Source organism: Aspergillus pseudotamarii, assembly GCF_009193445.1.
Source record: "Aspergillus pseudotamarii strain CBS 117625 unplaced genomic scaffold BDV38scaffold_27, whole genome shotgun sequence".
Taxonomy (NCBI): domain Eukaryota; kingdom Fungi; phylum Ascomycota; class Eurotiomycetes; order Eurotiales; family Aspergillaceae; genus Aspergillus; species Aspergillus pseudotamarii.
The window spans coordinates 97862-113412 of record NW_022475041.1 but is presented as its reverse complement, the minus strand read 5'-3'; the positions used below and the strand labels follow the sequence as shown (position 1 = coordinate 113412).

Sequence of the window (15551 nt, the reverse complement as noted above, 5' to 3'; positions counted from 1 at the left end):
TTATTTTTTTTCTTTCTCCACCTTTTAGTTAGCGAATTCCATACCTTCACTGCCCCAGTTGACCTTGCTTGAAACTTTCTACCGATCCGCGTGTACACTAACGGATCGGAACCGATGTAAGTCCACCAAATACGAGCGGAGAACGGAGGACAGGCATGCTCCATTTCCAAGCGAGTCATTAGTGCTGCCGATCGACTAGATTAAGACCAACCAGATGTCACAAGTCTTCCAATGGCAATGCTTCCACAATATTCCAGTCACTTGATTGTAGCCCTAAGGAGCCGAACCCGTCTTGAGGCCGCCCACTCGAGTCCGGAGACGTAACACGTTAATGAATTCCTAAAGTCTTTTCCGAAAGCCTAGGCAGTGCCCAAAGCACATGGTGGTTATGGTTATATAAGGTCACCATCATCGGTGCGGGGGGTCGAGTATGCATTGATTAAACAGTCTTGCCATCGCATAATCTCGCGCCACCATGGAGCTGGTCGAACGATGGATATACAACCCCCCGGCGCCGCCAAAACGGACGCGCGACAGACCGATGAAGGTACTCGCACTGGGCATGTCCCGGTCGGGGACGGAGTCTCTGTCGCGTGCCCTCCGTATCCTCGGGTATGATCATGTCTTCCACGGCTTTGAGATGTGGCAAAACACGCCCATGCTCTGGCGGTCGTGGACGATGCTCGGGCGACGGAAATGGGGCAACGCTGGTACTGCTGATGGAAAGACTGGCATTACGAGGGAGGATTTCGATAACTTACTCGGACACTGCGAAGCCATCACCGACCAGCCTGGTACACTCTTTGCCCCGGAATTGATCGCGGCCTATCCCGAAGCCAAAGTGATTCTCAACCGCCGCGACGTCAACTCCTGGTACCCTAGCCTCTGCACTGTCCTTCGCCCATTAACGACTGGCTTGTTTTACCACGTGCTGCCCTGGTTCAATGCCGACCTGTACTGGGAGGCGCAATATGTTCGGGGTTGTCTGATGCCTTTCTTTCACGGCTCTTGGGAGCAGCACGGCAAATGGGTCTATGAGCAGCACTGTGCCACTATTAGGGGGATGGCCCCGTCGGATCGGTTTCTGGAGTGGACAGTAGAGGATGGCTGGGAGCCTCTGTGCCGGTGAGTTTGTTTCGATATGTTGTGTTTTGCGCAAATGCGACCGTAGCTGAGTTCGTGGGTTAGGTTCCTAGAGAAGGACATCCCTACAGAAGAGTTTCCCAGCGGCAACACCGTGGACAATGCTCTGGAAGCCCATAATAATAATGTAGACAAATGTGTCGCCTCGGCGGTCCGTAACCTGACTATTTCGGTGGTCTGTGTTGGGGTTGCAGTCGCATATGGTTTAGGAGGTCATCGTGTCGATTGGCAGCAATGGGTCAACCATCTCAACATCCGCGAGAGAATAAACAACCTCCTTTAACGTACAAACGCTGGGGAATTGAACAGAACCATTCAGACGTAGTGGAAGGGAGAATGGAGGTCATTCAAAACAAATGTTCTATTTTACTACAGTGATCGATGACGCCAACAAGCTCCATAATGACACCATCACTTTAGCCTTACTACAAAATCCACGATTGCAGCACAACCCTACATAAAACCTATATTTCTGTAATCCACGAGATTGATCTGCATTATGAATGGACGTTATATCCAATTATTTACAGTAATAGCGGAGTGTGGGAGAGATTATGTGAAACACGCGGAGACACACGAACGAATATCATACTAGATCCTGGCAAATCCTGCACATCTTCTACCGGAATTGTTCTAGATGACACTCGTGCAGCATCATATATATACATCCGATATGATTGCACAAGGTAATAATGAGGCGCAACCTAAAACACGGTTGGAACAGGCTATAATTGATCTAGAAGTAATGTATATCTCAACAGATGGGAATGCCGTCATCCACTCCCGAAGACATGCAAGCCAGCCGAAGTCTAGCACAGCCATCCGACAAGCTTTCCTCTATACGACACACCGAGACTGACGTTTATTTCGTCAGAACCCACTCAGATACCAATCATGAAGTAGAATATGGGGTCCTAGACGGTGGAGTAACAAGTCTACGCAACACCGGTCAGCCCAACCCGGGATATCCGCCACGGTATGGGGAATTTCTCCGCATTCTCGGGGCGATGATCACCCGAACTCCAGCTCAGGACTCTGGGGACTCTGATGCCTACGGTCGAATAAGATCCTCAGTTAAGCACATTCCATGTGGGGACCCCGGGATTCTCCTCGGGCTAAAAGACCACGGCCAGATAATGTCCACAGTTGCCGTCGGGGAGGCGTACGGAGTCCCACCCTTTCGGCAAAGTATTAGATCCATGGGGCCCCGTGGGTGATGGGCCGAAGTTGTGCTTTTCGAAACTAGATGTTATTGTTATTATAGATTTGTTACGGTATCTACAGAAGCTGCACTTCAAACACAAGATGCAGCTCTGGAAACATGATTTCAGAGGCAGGACGCTCATTATCGCCATCACCATGGCGTCCTGCCAGGCGTTCTTGCTTTTGGGTTTTGATCAAGGTACGACTGCAACAGCTATCCAAGTCGTCGAATATACGACTAATGATTGCAGGTGTCATGGCAGGAATCGTCGGTGCGGACAATCGATTCGGGAGGGACTTCAACAATCCCGATGCCAACATGCAGGGCAACATCACGGCTCTGTACGATATTGGCTGTGTGGTCGGTTCGATTGTATCATACTTTATCGGAGAAAGAATGGGCCGTCGGACCATGCTTATGCTCGGTGGCTTTATCATGGTGATCGGTACAATCATCCTCGCCACTTCAAACACTGTCGCGCAGTTGATCGTCGGCCGTATTGTCACGGGTGTGGGTAATGGCATGAACTCTTCAACTGCGCCAGTTTACCAGAGTGAATGCTCGCCTGCGTCGTATCGTGGTGCTCTGTTGACCCTGCAGGGCACGGTGACAATTCTGGGTGTGGTTATTGCCTACTGGTACGCCATCTCATCTTCCGCCCTATATTCGATTTAAGATTGAAATCGAGAAACTGACCATGGACTCTCAATAGGATGGATTATGGTACAAGCTTCTATGAATCATCCTTCCAGTGGCGTTTCCCGCTCTCCTTCCAAGCCGTCTTCGCCGTCCTCCTCATCCTCCAGGTGATCGGATTACCTGAGACCCCCCGTTGGCTGGTCCAACACGACCGCCACGAAGAAGCTCGCGCCGTCGTCGCCGCGATTGAAGACCGTCCCCTCGACGACGCACTCGTAACCAAGACCATCCTCGACATCCAAGTCGGTCTAGAAGAAGAACAAAAAGGCGGACCCTTCAGATTCAAGGAACTCTTCACCTGGGGCGAGGTACAGAACCTCCGTCGGATGCTGATCACCATCACAATCGAGCTGGGTCAACAGTTCACCGGATCCAACATGATCAACTACTACGGGCCCGTCATGTTCCAAGAAACTATGGGTATGGACCGAGACCTCGCCATGATCCTCGGCGGCTGTATCCAGTGCACATACCTCGTCGGCTCGGCAATTCCGGTCTTCCTCATGGATCGTTTCGGTCGTCGAACCCTTCTCATTATCTGTTCTGCCGGACTGTGTCTATGCTTTGTTATGGTGTCTATTCTGCTTTCGCTGAACCGGATGGACTGTGCCTACGGCGCGACGGCATTTATTTTTATTTTCCAGATTTTCTACGGCGTGGGCTGGCTCCCAGTGCCGTGGTTCTATCCGGCCGAGATTAACACGACGCGTGTCAGAACGAGGATGGCGGCCATCGCATCGGGGTGGAATTGGATGGCAGTGTTTGCAGTGGTCAAGATTACCCCGATTGCCTTCGGTAAGCTCATAGGCCTTTCCTTCCTTTGGGACGCAAGCTAACCAGAATAGACAACATCAAATGGAAAACCTTTGTGATCTTCGCCGTGTTGAACGCCGCGTTCATCCCCATGGTATACTTCTTCTATCCCGAAACCAAGGGATTGGAACTGGAAGATATTCCGCTGCTATTCACCAAGGGTGGTATTACCGGGGGTGTATATAGTTCCAAAGGTGGACGCACCGTCATGCCTGGGCAGCATGCTCAGGAGAGACGAGTCGATGAGAAGGTGGAAGGGGTGCAGCAACTGGAAGATGTGAGCTAAACTGTGGATATCTATTTATATATACCCTGGGATATTGTCTGTATACTACTGGGATAGAAGGTAGTCACTGCGTTTTTAATACAACTTTACGTTTGCATTTATCAAATTGATATATCAAAACTATATTCTCGTCAGTCAATGATTCCCTGCAAGAATAATGTCCCGAATAATCAACTTCCTGTGAATCGACACAACTACATATTATGTTTTTATCCTAACTGAACTTAAGTGACATAACGATCGTCAGATTACAAACGCAGAATACATCTCATCATGACAATCTCAAGAAAGACCATAAAAGTCATAATCACCACCCTCACAGAGAGACAGCGAGATCACATCTCATCAATCTTTGGATCCATCTTATCCGGCTGCAACATCCTCTCCAACTCCTCTCGCGAAGTAAGCTGTTGCATCTTCACTTCACCCCGATCGGCTTTCACCTATCACCAAATGATCAGCCTCTATCCTAGATCATATATCGATAGACCTTGAGAGTTATACCGCCGCTTCACTCAAGGTAGCATGAAGCTCATCCCACGAGGAGGTCGGGACGCCGCGCTTTTCCGACAACGTGGGCGATTCAAAATCATCAGGGAAGGAGGCGGCGATGAAAACTATTCTTGTTAGTCTACTGGCTTCTCTCGTTCGGTCCTAGGGCAGACTGGGCGAAAGTGACTAGTCTGACATTCTTGGTTTTTGGAGCTGTATGCTTCTGGGTGAGCTTGGATTTGGTATGCTCGTGTCAGGGTGGAGGTGCGGAGGAGAGGGCGGGTGCGGATGATGGTGTTTCGGAGAATATTGAACGACATGTTTGAATATTGATCCTTGTGATGGATTATTGGGACTTATGGATAATGAAAGGGGAAGTGATAGATAGTTCAGGAAGGCATACGACATTTATAAGGGTGAGGGTTGTGATGATGTCAGCGGTGGCTAGAGGGTTACCGAATTGGGTAATGGTAGCTCCAACCCTAGTTTACGCATGTCAGGATCATAAGGTTGAGGGGTTGCACGCCTACCATGGAACATCTGTTATTCACATTCAGTGACAGGTCCCCATAAGCAAGGTCTGGACTCGTTCTTCGAATACAGCTCACGCCACGCGGAGTCCAGATGCCGAGAACTCCTGTTGGTAGTAGCTTCCAGTATGAATCAAGGATCTTGTGTATTAAACCAGGAAAGGTTCGAGTCACTAAACTAAACTGTACATTTGTCGTGTAAAAGACATTTTGTTCGCACTCGTAAGTCTATACATTAATCGTACAATAACAACGTCGCCGACCGTCAATAATCACGATAGAACAGCCTTAGTTCAATCCCATACAGCTGGCATAGTAGGTGACCGTTGCGGGCCAATCGGAGAAGATACCTCGCACACCGACCTTCTGCGCGAGCGCATCAACAATGCGATACATGTCGCCATCCTTGCTGATCGCCGAAGTAAACGACTGAACATAGTAGTCTTTTTCGGCGGCAGCTTGCGCCAAGGGAGGGAACCGCTCAAGGGACCAAGTGATGATGTCGAAGCCGGCTTCTTTGGCCGCCACCGCATACTCGGAGGGGACAAGCTCGCCATCCTCGGTAGCATTCAACAGCGCATAGATAGCGGGGGCCATGATCTTGACACCCTTCTCGGCGAGCTCGGGGAGGCTGGCAACAGCAGCTTTGTAACCCTCTTCGGTGTCGGTGCGCTCATCAAGATAAATGGCCTGTTTGCCGAACGCGGGTTCATGCTGGATCCAGTAGAAGATGTCCTTATCAAGGAAGGACTGGGGCCACACGCGGGAGGGGTTGATGTGATGGCGCTTATAATCGTTGATGAGCTGTTGCGCGTACATCTCCTGGGTGTAGTTACCCTGGAATGGCATGGCGACCTCGGGGGTCTTGAGTTCGGGAGAGAACTGCAGGCCTAAGGACTCGATCAGGTCAATGTACTCATGGTGCGCCACGGGGGTGCCGCAGGTGTCATAGAGCTCTGTGCGCCAGGCCGGTCCGCCATACTGGTAATCCTCAGGGGTCGTGGCCGATGAGTTGCTAGAGTCCATCTTAGCGCAGAGCGATTTGAACTCAGCCAATGTGATGTCGGATGTGCAGCACTTGGCCTTGGCTGGTGTGCTATCTGTCGCTGGCTGGAAGGGAACGGTACACTTGGCAGCCAGCTCAGGGATGGTCAAGATGTTGGTGGTTGTGTGAAGATCACACTGGGAATGACGGCAAACGAGCTCTCGATCCTTGGTGAAGGCGACGTCACACTCGATGATGCCAGCGCCCATGCGAGCAGCGGCCATCATACCTTGGCGACTGTGCTCGGGGATTTGCAGTGGGCCACCCCGATGGGCAATGGAGAATTGGGGAGCATGACGGATAGGTGTCTCTGCGCAGGACTCCAGCTTGCTTTTCAAGGGACTCTCGTCCATGTCATCCACGAGGAAATATGGCCGGGGGCCGACCTGGATGTTGGTCACATTGGGCTTATGAGAGGCAGCACCGCGACGACTGAACGAAGGAGCGGCAGCCACCACACCAGCCGTAACTATTAAAGAAGTAAGATGCATAATGTTGATCCTGCAAGCGTAACAAAGGTACGGAGTAATATAGACCAGCTACCCACGCAAAAAGAGCACAAACAGAGCGACGATTACTCTTTGCAGGAAACAATGCTCCTATTTATCCTAGGACCGGGGCCCTCCGTCGGCCCGGTTCCTCGAGGTTGGAGCATATCACAATTCCGTCCCTTGCTTCCCATATCAGATAAGGGCCCCACTCAGCTTCTCCGCGTGCCGTAAGGGAGATCTCTCACACGTTCGGAAGATGCCCTAGGATTCCCTTGGCAACTTGGCAACTTCTTGGCTACAGGAACGGGGAAAACGTGGTTGGCCATTCTGCAGCACATGTCGCGTGCGCGATACATGATTTGAAGCCTCTTACTGATTACTCCCAGTGCATTTTCAGGTGTTGTATGACCTTTCATCTAGGCGTCTGGGGGGATTCACTGACCGTGACAACAGGTTCCACGATATCATTTTGTGCCCAATAGCATCTTTGCCCCACTAAAGGATCCTTTCATGAGCATTTCTTTCATGTAAAATAAACCCAAATACACGAGAAGGAAAGAATCCCGCGCCGGCAGGATATTGGGCAATGAAGATGGCTGCATGAGATGTGGATACCCCCGACATTTGCTAACAGAAACTGTGGGGATCATAGAAAAACGCATTGTCTGGGGACGTGAAAATAAGAGGGAAAAAAAAAAAAAGAAAAAGAAAAAAGAAAAACAGGGCTGCTTCATGTGATTATTCTAGGGCTAATGATAAGAAGCCAATGAGCTGTCTACTACAAGCTGTGATAGTCAAGAGACCAGTAAAGATTGAAAATAAAGCGCAGGCCTGGGTTGATCCCCATGACGGCAATTGCCGCACACAATTCCCTAAGCTTTTGTAGTTCCGATGCTAGTCACAACTTCATCATCCCGGGGTATGGTCCGGCCGTTTACTCTACGCCAGATACTCAATAAGACGAGGCACCTTCATAATCCGCACATGCGCAAGAATGCAACTGCGGTTGCCGTGTCGGTCCGTCGGTCAATGTCCGGGGGAACAACGACCCAAGTAACCGCATCGGCATTGGTTCAGATAGAGGCATTGTGGGCGCATCTTCATGGTCCGCTAGATGCAGAGTGGTTAGCAGCATTGTCCAAATACCAAATTTGGAAGGTCGTTGGAAATCCATGTGGACCTTTTAATGAATACTAAGCTCCTGTGAGTGAATAAGATTATGAGAGTCGTTGGATGTTTAATCTGACAGTGGGGTGGGAGGTCGGCCGAGGGAATCCTCTTCATGGGTGTGGTCCAAGATCCCTGGTTCCGTACGGCTTACTTTCATTGTTCCTGATCCAAGAACGCCCGTGAACCAGCCCGCCCGAGCCAGTGGCCTTGTGTAAAAGCACTGCAGATCCATTACACCAACATTCTTCGTGGAGGCAACGGACACCATCAATTGACGGAAGCGTCGGCTGGTGAAGAGTGGCTGGACCGAAAGAAATGTTCGGCTTTGACTTCGCAGGGTATCTTAAATTGGTGGACCCTCATCGCGGACCGAATCAACCACAATGCTGATCTTTAACTGCTCTTGAAAGAGATTTAATCCCGCATTTTCCAACAGTGGGGATTAAGCGCGCTGGTCGATGTAACCTTAAAGAAGAAGGAAGCCGAGGTGCTTTGCCTTTATCTAATGACGCCCCACAACCATCCGTGCCGACGCGATATTGTCCTTTGTTGCCTAAATAAAGGAAGTTGATGTCGTCGTCGCTGAAAAGACTCAGTTTGTATGAACAAATAGCATGTTGGGTTTTGTGACAGTTGTTACCCTACTTTATCAAGCTAGGGAGGCGGTCTGCAAAGAAAACGCTCAAACTACGGAGTATTCCGTCAGCAATCGCGGTGGGCGGTGAAGGAGTTCTTCCATATATCAGTGGCGGTTCCGAACACCCACCGCCTTCCGCCGGTGGGTGTTCGGCAGCCAAAAGGAATTTTCAGCCTAAAGGAAGAAAATGAAGCAATTCGCATTATCACCACTAAACACCTGTAGAATCAATAAAATAAAGCTGATCACCCGATTCCCCTGCCAATCCTATATCTGAAGCCGTAGTCTCATTTTCTATACGAGGCGCTGGCGGGAGATGACCGTACGTCTTGAAATATGCCTTATCCGCTGCTTTCTTATTTTTTTTATTATCTTTGGTCTTTCTATCCGCAATAGACCGATTGGCATCCTTTATACGCAGTATGCTACTATCCCCAAGGTGTTGAACCTCTCGCTTAGATTTTTTACGGTTTCGGGATGTCTGTGCGGCCTCAATTTGTTCAAGAGTTGAATTTATAATAGTAAGCTGTTTAGATTGAAGCTTTTGTTAATAAAATAAGCGGTCAAGATAGCACTCAATATAAGAATTGTCTAGTAAATTATGATTTAGAAGCTTAAATAGCTTTTTCTGATTCTTTTCAACTTGCTGAGTACTTTTTGGAGATATATTCTCAATACTTGAAGACTGAGGATTTGGAGGTGGTGTAGTCTCTCCGTACGCGTATAGATCAGGTGCAGAGATCTCTGGTAGAGGTGGTAAAGTTTTCTGAATAGTTTCAATAACTGAAGATCTATCTGGAGAAAAGATACTGCGTTCTTTGAAAGAATTACGAATAAGACGTGACTTAAAAGTCTTCTGACGTACAGCAATAATATTATATAGAAAATTTGCTTTATCTCCCGGGACTCCACACCACTGCGCAATAAGGTTATTCTTACTGCGAAAGTGTGTTTTATATATAAGAAAAGGCTTCTTATCAAGCAGTTGACAGGCATGTATTGTATGAGGCCGAAAACAGAAAGGAAGAATCTCATATGTCTCACAGAGTTGAAGAAATTTAACTGTTTTATAAGTTGTATGACTGTCGAAGATAAGTATACGTTTTTCTCCTTTTTTTGTACGATCTTTTGTCTCCTTATGGAACTTTTGAAGCCATTCAAGCGCGATTTTATTGTTTATATAGCCTTTATCGGTAACTGCAGTATAGTAATCGGGAATTGATTTGTCGTACCAGGCCTCCATAAATTTCTTTCCTTTAAAGATAAAGAGTGGAGTCATAATCCAGCTATCTGCAGCAATATACTTAAGTGTAGTAATATTCTCTGCATACTCGGCTTCAGGAAGATTAGGAACTCTTCCTTTTGTATCGAGAATTTTTTGAGACTTTTCGCTGCCTGGTTGAAAGCCGCATTCGTCAAAATTATACACAAGACGAGGAGGAATATCTTTGAGCAAGCTGGTAAGTTGAGTATACTAAAACTGAAGCTGTCCAATATCCTCTGTATCTAAGCACTTTTTCTTCTTTGGTCTTTGAATCACAGGGCTTAATTTAAGATCAGGAGGAAGCTTTTTAGAAAAGCGATATGCTCATAATTGGCTAACACTTTGTGTAGGATTATCGCGCTGTACGGTAAGATTTGTCTATTCTAAAAGCAGTGATATAGTTACCGGGAGATGAATATCACGTATTTTAGCAATTTATTGTCTTAAAGCAGCCTCTTGATACTGATTCAGTACTTTATTTGGTGCTTTTTGATCTGTACGAGCCTTTCTCCTATCATAGACGCGGCCGTGGAGTGTACGATATGGAACCCCGAATTCGCGCGCGATCTTTGCAAGATTAGGGCTTTTTTCAAGATAAGCAGCTTTAACAGCCTCATCTACACGTAAATCTGAAATTTTAGATGTTTTAGGCATTTTTTATGGTTTGTATACCTTCAAAAAGATAGGAAATTGATAATATTCCTTTAGGCTGAAAATTCCTTTTGGCTGCCGAACACCCACCGGCGGAAGGCGGTGGGTGTTCGGAACCGCCACTGATATTTACAATCTTTGGTTACGATCAGACGAGAGTATGTTTAGCTCATGGGCAATCTGGTGAACACGCCCTCGCAAGTAAAGTGCTTCCGCCAGACACTTGTGTTTGTTCATCTGTAGCCATGCGCTATAATTATTGTTAAATCTTATGCCAGCATCTACCACCGGAAATCTTATTTAACGAGGGTTTCATGAAAACTGCATATGGTCTGATCTCGTGCATGATGAATCCTCGACAGGAATCTGAAGGCCTGCAGTACAATCTGCTACTCTGCGGTTGATTTGACATCATTCTCCATTGTAAGGGCTAAAAATATCGAAATCATATCAAGCTAAAGGGACTTACTAATTGTAGCATATACAACTTGAAGCGCTCCGCGTAATATTGAGAATATATTTAATGGCAAGCCTACTCCGCATGCATGGACTGTACATGTTTCCTCAGGTCCAAAACAGAATTCTGCTCTGAAACAGACGCAATCCCGACATTGTACCATAATAACACAATAATTAATTCTGTGCCCTCCGTACTCTAGCCGTTACGTTCCGAAAAATGAAAGAACGCCTAAATCGTACTACGAAAGGTAAACGCGGCGAAGAGAGCAAATGGAGCCCACGCATGCGTGTCTTGGGTCATATTAGGAATGCCACGCGTGGTACCGAAGCTTACGACGGCCTTGTAAGTGAAGGCGATTATCACCACGGTCCCACAGATGGTAGTCGGACAGATACTAGGAGGTGGTGAGCGACTTCGCCGGTCCCCAGCTGACGATAGTCCACCGTGGTGAGGGTTGGGGCAATAATGGCGGTGATAGCACCGGCCGACGGCGAGGAGATAGGATCCTGGTGCCGATGCAGACTGAATGCGCTATACGTGGAGCTCAGAAAAGGAATTAGCCTAAATTCATTGCGTGATAAAAGATGGAAAATGAAGTCATCTTAAAAAGTATGGCTCAGTCGAGGGTTCGGTTGTTGTGGGGAGGGAAGGCAATGTGAGTGTAAAAAAACAAAAAAACGACACCAGTGAGATTCGAACTCACGCTCCCGAGGGAAATGCCTAGACTAACACATGCAATGGGTATAGCAGGGCATCGCGTTAACCACTCCGCCATAGTGCCTTGGCTGTTGAGATGTGGCAAAGTTTACACAAAATAAGGAAACTAATTCTGTTATGGTAACAATGTAGTGACACTGGAACGAACTCCTATGTAGAACTTTTAGGTCATTATTATTACTGCCACGAATTATGCAATCATTATAGTTGGGATTCTCTTTGACATTGTGCGTTTTCCACTCTGTTTCTAACCAGCTCCCAGCACTATGCAGCCAACAAGCAACCAGCCCACCAGATGAAGTGGCAGATTCAATTGAATCCTGTTGCTTGTATTTGGCCCACCAACACCTTATACCAGACTATCACGAACCAAAACAACATGAACTTGAGAATATACCAGTCGAAATTTATTTCTTTTTATAAAACCTTCTAAAATTATGTGCTATAATAAACAAAGAACAGGAGAAGGCATTTAGAATTATAGCCCAGATTAAATAATCAGATAATAAAAACGTGTCAGGGACCTGGCAGATATAAGAGACAGCGATGTCGAGCATGCTGCCTGGCATGGTTCTCTTCCGTGACTGGACCTTTCTTAATCATTTAGATCTTGGCAAACCGAATCATATATGTCCAATGTCCCACGTGTCTAATTTTGTTCCTTTTGAACACGAGTGCTCAGACTTTAGCCAAGCGACGCTAAGTCGCATCTGTGCCATTCTGACATGTCGGCCCTGGTCATGCTCAGGCCAACTGAGAAGAATCGGCGCAAGTGTTACTGCCTAAGATGCGTTGATCATGAGCGAATCAAGCATGCGGACCTCACCAATTGTGTTGGGACCTTTCGCGACTGGTATCCCATCTATCTTATAGTGTTCTCGTTCGCGCCACTATAACAGTCAATCAAGAATTTTGTCACTACTTTGTTCAAGCAACGATTACACCGAAATATATACACAGGGTGACCTCGAAAAGGAAATAAAATCAAAACATCCGAAGCTATGACCGAGCGGGCGCTCACAAAAAATGTTGATAGAGTGTTAAAACAGGATGCCAGCAGTGTATAATAAAACTCAGCTTCGCGTTTTATTCCTGATTATGTGCTGGTAATTCCTGGGCAGGCTTTAGCAAGTTTACTGCCTTGCCATCGGCTTCATAAAGTTGTCCCATTGGTGGTTCCCTATGAGCGAGTAACTCCGCAGGGGATGATCCAGGGATGGGATTCTGTTGCCGGCGATGCCGTTTGAGTAGGTATACGCCCCCTCCCACTACGATTGCGACCATCGCTACGACACCGACCACGATGCCAGCAATGGCACCACCGGATAGGGAAGCGGAAGAGGAACTGGGCCTTTGTGTGGAGGTAGTCTCGGCATTTGTTGTGCTCGGGGTAGATGTCGAGGTAGCAGGAATCAATGACTGCGGATCAAAAGCCCAGGTGGTCGCGGACGGGGCTTCAGCGCTCAAGGAGGAGTATGTGTCCTCCAGCACTTGGCTGCTTATGTTCCCGAGCGGGCTGCGTTCGTTATTCCAACAGATATTTAGCTGTTTGTCTGCCTCGGTACACGACTCTCTGTATCCTCCGTCAGATTGCTTGCCATTGAGAAGAGCATTGAGGAGGGAAATGAATCAAAGACAAACGTTTCATAAAGACAGCACCATGTGTGATCTCCGGTGCCACAGAAACGCGTGCTGTTGTTATTGGCGCATTCGGAAGTTATTGACCAACATACATTACCAAGACCATCATTGTAGTCGCAGCAGTATAGTTTCCCTGTCGCAGGCTCGCGAGCACATGCATTCGGGGGCCGGCATTGATGATTGTTGAATGTTGGGCATGTATAGCTGGTCAAATTTGAGGTGAAATAATAGTCACTGTAATGGGTCATTTTGGTGGTGAAATGAATACCGGTAGAGGGGAAATTAGCTAAACGATCCCAACTGATGATTAAGGGGGGGGAAAGTGAGGAATTTAATCTAAAGGGAATCACAACACGGCCTGAGCGCCAAGTTTGCAGATCCTTCTGGAAGTTAGGTTGACTGTTGAAAAGAGACGAGTAGTCCACTCTCGCAATAATATTTCGAGAGCATTCATTAGCTAGATTCTGTCTGCTGTACCTGTATAACTATGATATGGTCAGGATACCGGCTTTTTCTCTCCAAATAAAAAAGAGAATCTAATCCCCCCAAAATAATACTTCCCTTTAAGCAAACAAGAACTATACTAATTATACTCTTAGGTGATAAGCATCTTATTTTTGCCTGTATTTTAAATGGTATAGATGGGGCATATTTATAGAAAGCCTACACAAAATGTTTCACTTTCTATTGTATATTATGCCGTTCCATATGGCTTATTGTACCATAGGTTCAGCTGGTACCCAAGGCATACCATATTTGCCAGCTGAAGGCACAGATTCTTTGAACTCAGGAAGTCATTCCCTACTTCGACGATAGTCCAACTCTGACGGTAGTCCTACTCTGACGGTAGTCCTACTTTGACGGCGTTGGTAATGCATAATTCGTCTAAATGTGGATCCTGGCATGTAGAGTCCTCTGTTCACAATCACTTGGCGGTCTTTTGGCATACGGAAAATCAATACTGTATATGATCTTTATTTGTTTTTATATGGACTTTCTACATGACCCCCAGATTAGTGAGGAAAAGGTACAGAGGCGAAATAATAATATTTACACTCATACTTAGAGTAAAGCAACAAACGAACCATTTTCATTGCTACCAATACGGTCAAAGTTCAATAAAACGCACAGTATTTCTGCCCTCCTTCACCTTGTTAAAGTATGAGAATTCGAAGCCTTGAGCCTATTGTCATATTTCGTCATTGTTCTCCGGCTTTCTATCTTGAGACAATTTGCTGTCCTACAGTTGAACCTGCTCACCACCTCCTTCAATACACCCGCTACTTGACGTAAATGTATTTCCACACGTTGCAGCCAAGTAAACACAGTCCTTGACCCTCTATAACTCATACGCTAAATTCCTACAAAGCATGATTGGCTCAGTGGCAACGAAGTCAACCTCCGACCAATGAAGTATCTCCTCAGCGAATGATGCACCTCATAGGCTGTTGAGACAACTGTTACGCACTTCGACCACGGCCACGCACGCAATTATCGACAAGTAGTTATATTCCTCTCCATATCAGACAGTCCTGGATATGGCTGACATAGGTTAATATGCGATAGAAGATATAAGAAACTAATGAATGTATAGATCCCAGTCCCGTAGAAAGATTAGTCCTGTGAAATAGAGCTAGAAAGATATTCGACCCAGACCAGATCAATACTATAAGACTGTTAGCTCGTCTGGATTCGGGGACTGAATATATAGGCTCTCGGCTTACAATTTATTGCCAGTCATTGATGCCATCAATTCAGTCGGAAACCAACCATTATGAATGTACGCCTGAAGACCCCAAACAAAGATCATAGGTAACTAGCTGTGTCTGGTTTATCTAAGTTCGATGATAGGCTACCAGCTGTCGGTGTCCCATTACGGTTTAAATCGTCTATCAGAGCATAACCCCAAGCTTCATTTCCTTCGGTCCCCGCGGAACCCCATGAGGCTTTTTCGACTAAGCCAATAAAGGACGCCGACTATACTGCTATAGCAGGTGGAGATTGTAGCCCTGCATATATAAAGTGTCTCCCGATAGGCCTCTGTTTGGATTTACATCCTTAGATATGTTTCTCTGATTTATCATACTCAGAGGAATTCTCTTCCAGGGGAATCTACTGCAGGGGGGCTTTTGTGATATGATGCCCCAATACTATAAGATACATCTTCTCATAATTGCTACTTCATACTGAGGCATGACCCTTCGAACCTCAGCCGCCAGGGAAATTGAGCCAGTCATCAGATGTAACATTCCTTGTTACGTTGGAAGATCTATCTCAATCTTACTCTATTAAACACAATACCCGGTAC

At 46.8% G+C, this 15551-nt stretch overlaps 5 protein-coding genes and 1 non-coding gene across 6 annotated transcripts; 2 read left to right on the top strand and 4 right to left on the bottom strand.

The window, feature by feature from the left end:
* The first annotated feature begins 374 nt into the window (after positions 1-374).
* On the top strand, positions 375-1557 carry BDV38DRAFT_246757 (sulfotransferase family protein). Its single transcript, XM_032054589.1, has 2 exons — positions 375-1125; positions 1189-1557. Exons 1-2 carry the CDS (start codon positions 476-478, stop codon positions 1424-1426), a joined length of 888 nt encoding a protein of 295 aa, XP_031913485.1. The 5' UTR covers positions 375-475; the 3' UTR covers positions 1427-1557.
* An 891-nt stretch (positions 1558-2448) lies between these two features.
* BDV38DRAFT_292873 (sugar porter family MFS transporter) lies at positions 2449-4145 on the top strand (the record flags this gene model as incomplete). Its single annotated transcript, XM_032062110.1, has 4 exons — positions 2449-2545; positions 2598-2985; positions 3060-3841; positions 3892-4145. 4 exons carry the CDS (start codon positions 2449-2451, stop codon positions 4143-4145), a joined length of 1521 nt encoding a protein of 506 aa, XP_031913484.1.
* A 42-nt stretch (positions 4146-4187) lies between these two features.
* Positions 4188-4984, bottom strand: BDV38DRAFT_246756 (uncharacterized protein). Its single transcript, XM_032054588.1, has 3 exons — positions 4834-4984; positions 4650-4762; positions 4188-4588 (listed from the first exon to the last, which is right to left on the bottom strand). The coding sequence occupies exons 1-3, from the start codon at positions 4955-4957 to the stop codon at positions 4481-4483; spliced, it is 345 nt and encodes a 114-aa protein (XP_031913483.1). The 5' UTR covers positions 4958-4984; the 3' UTR covers positions 4188-4480.
* Positions 4985-5415: 431 nt separating this feature from the next.
* BDV38DRAFT_86928 (glycerophosphodiester phosphodiesterase family protein) lies at positions 5416-6846 on the bottom strand. Its single transcript, XM_032064069.1, has one exon. The coding sequence runs from the start codon at positions 6701-6703 to the stop codon at positions 5456-5458; it is 1248 nt and encodes a 415-aa protein (XP_031913482.1). The 5' UTR covers positions 6704-6846; the 3' UTR covers positions 5416-5455.
* A 4717-nt stretch (positions 6847-11563) lies between these two features.
* Positions 11564-11666, bottom strand: BDV38DRAFT_t128. The gene has a single exon. It is a non-coding gene; the product is annotated as a tRNA-Ser (tRNA).
* Positions 11667-12688: 1022 nt separating this feature from the next.
* BDV38DRAFT_282965 (EGFR-like transmembrane domain-containing protein) lies at positions 12689-13491 on the bottom strand (the record flags this gene model as incomplete). Its single annotated transcript, XM_032059928.1, has 2 exons — positions 12689-13175; positions 13244-13491. 2 exons carry the CDS (start codon positions 13489-13491, stop codon positions 12689-12691), a joined length of 735 nt encoding a protein of 244 aa, XP_031913481.1.
* Positions 13492-15551: the final 2060 nt, after the last annotated feature.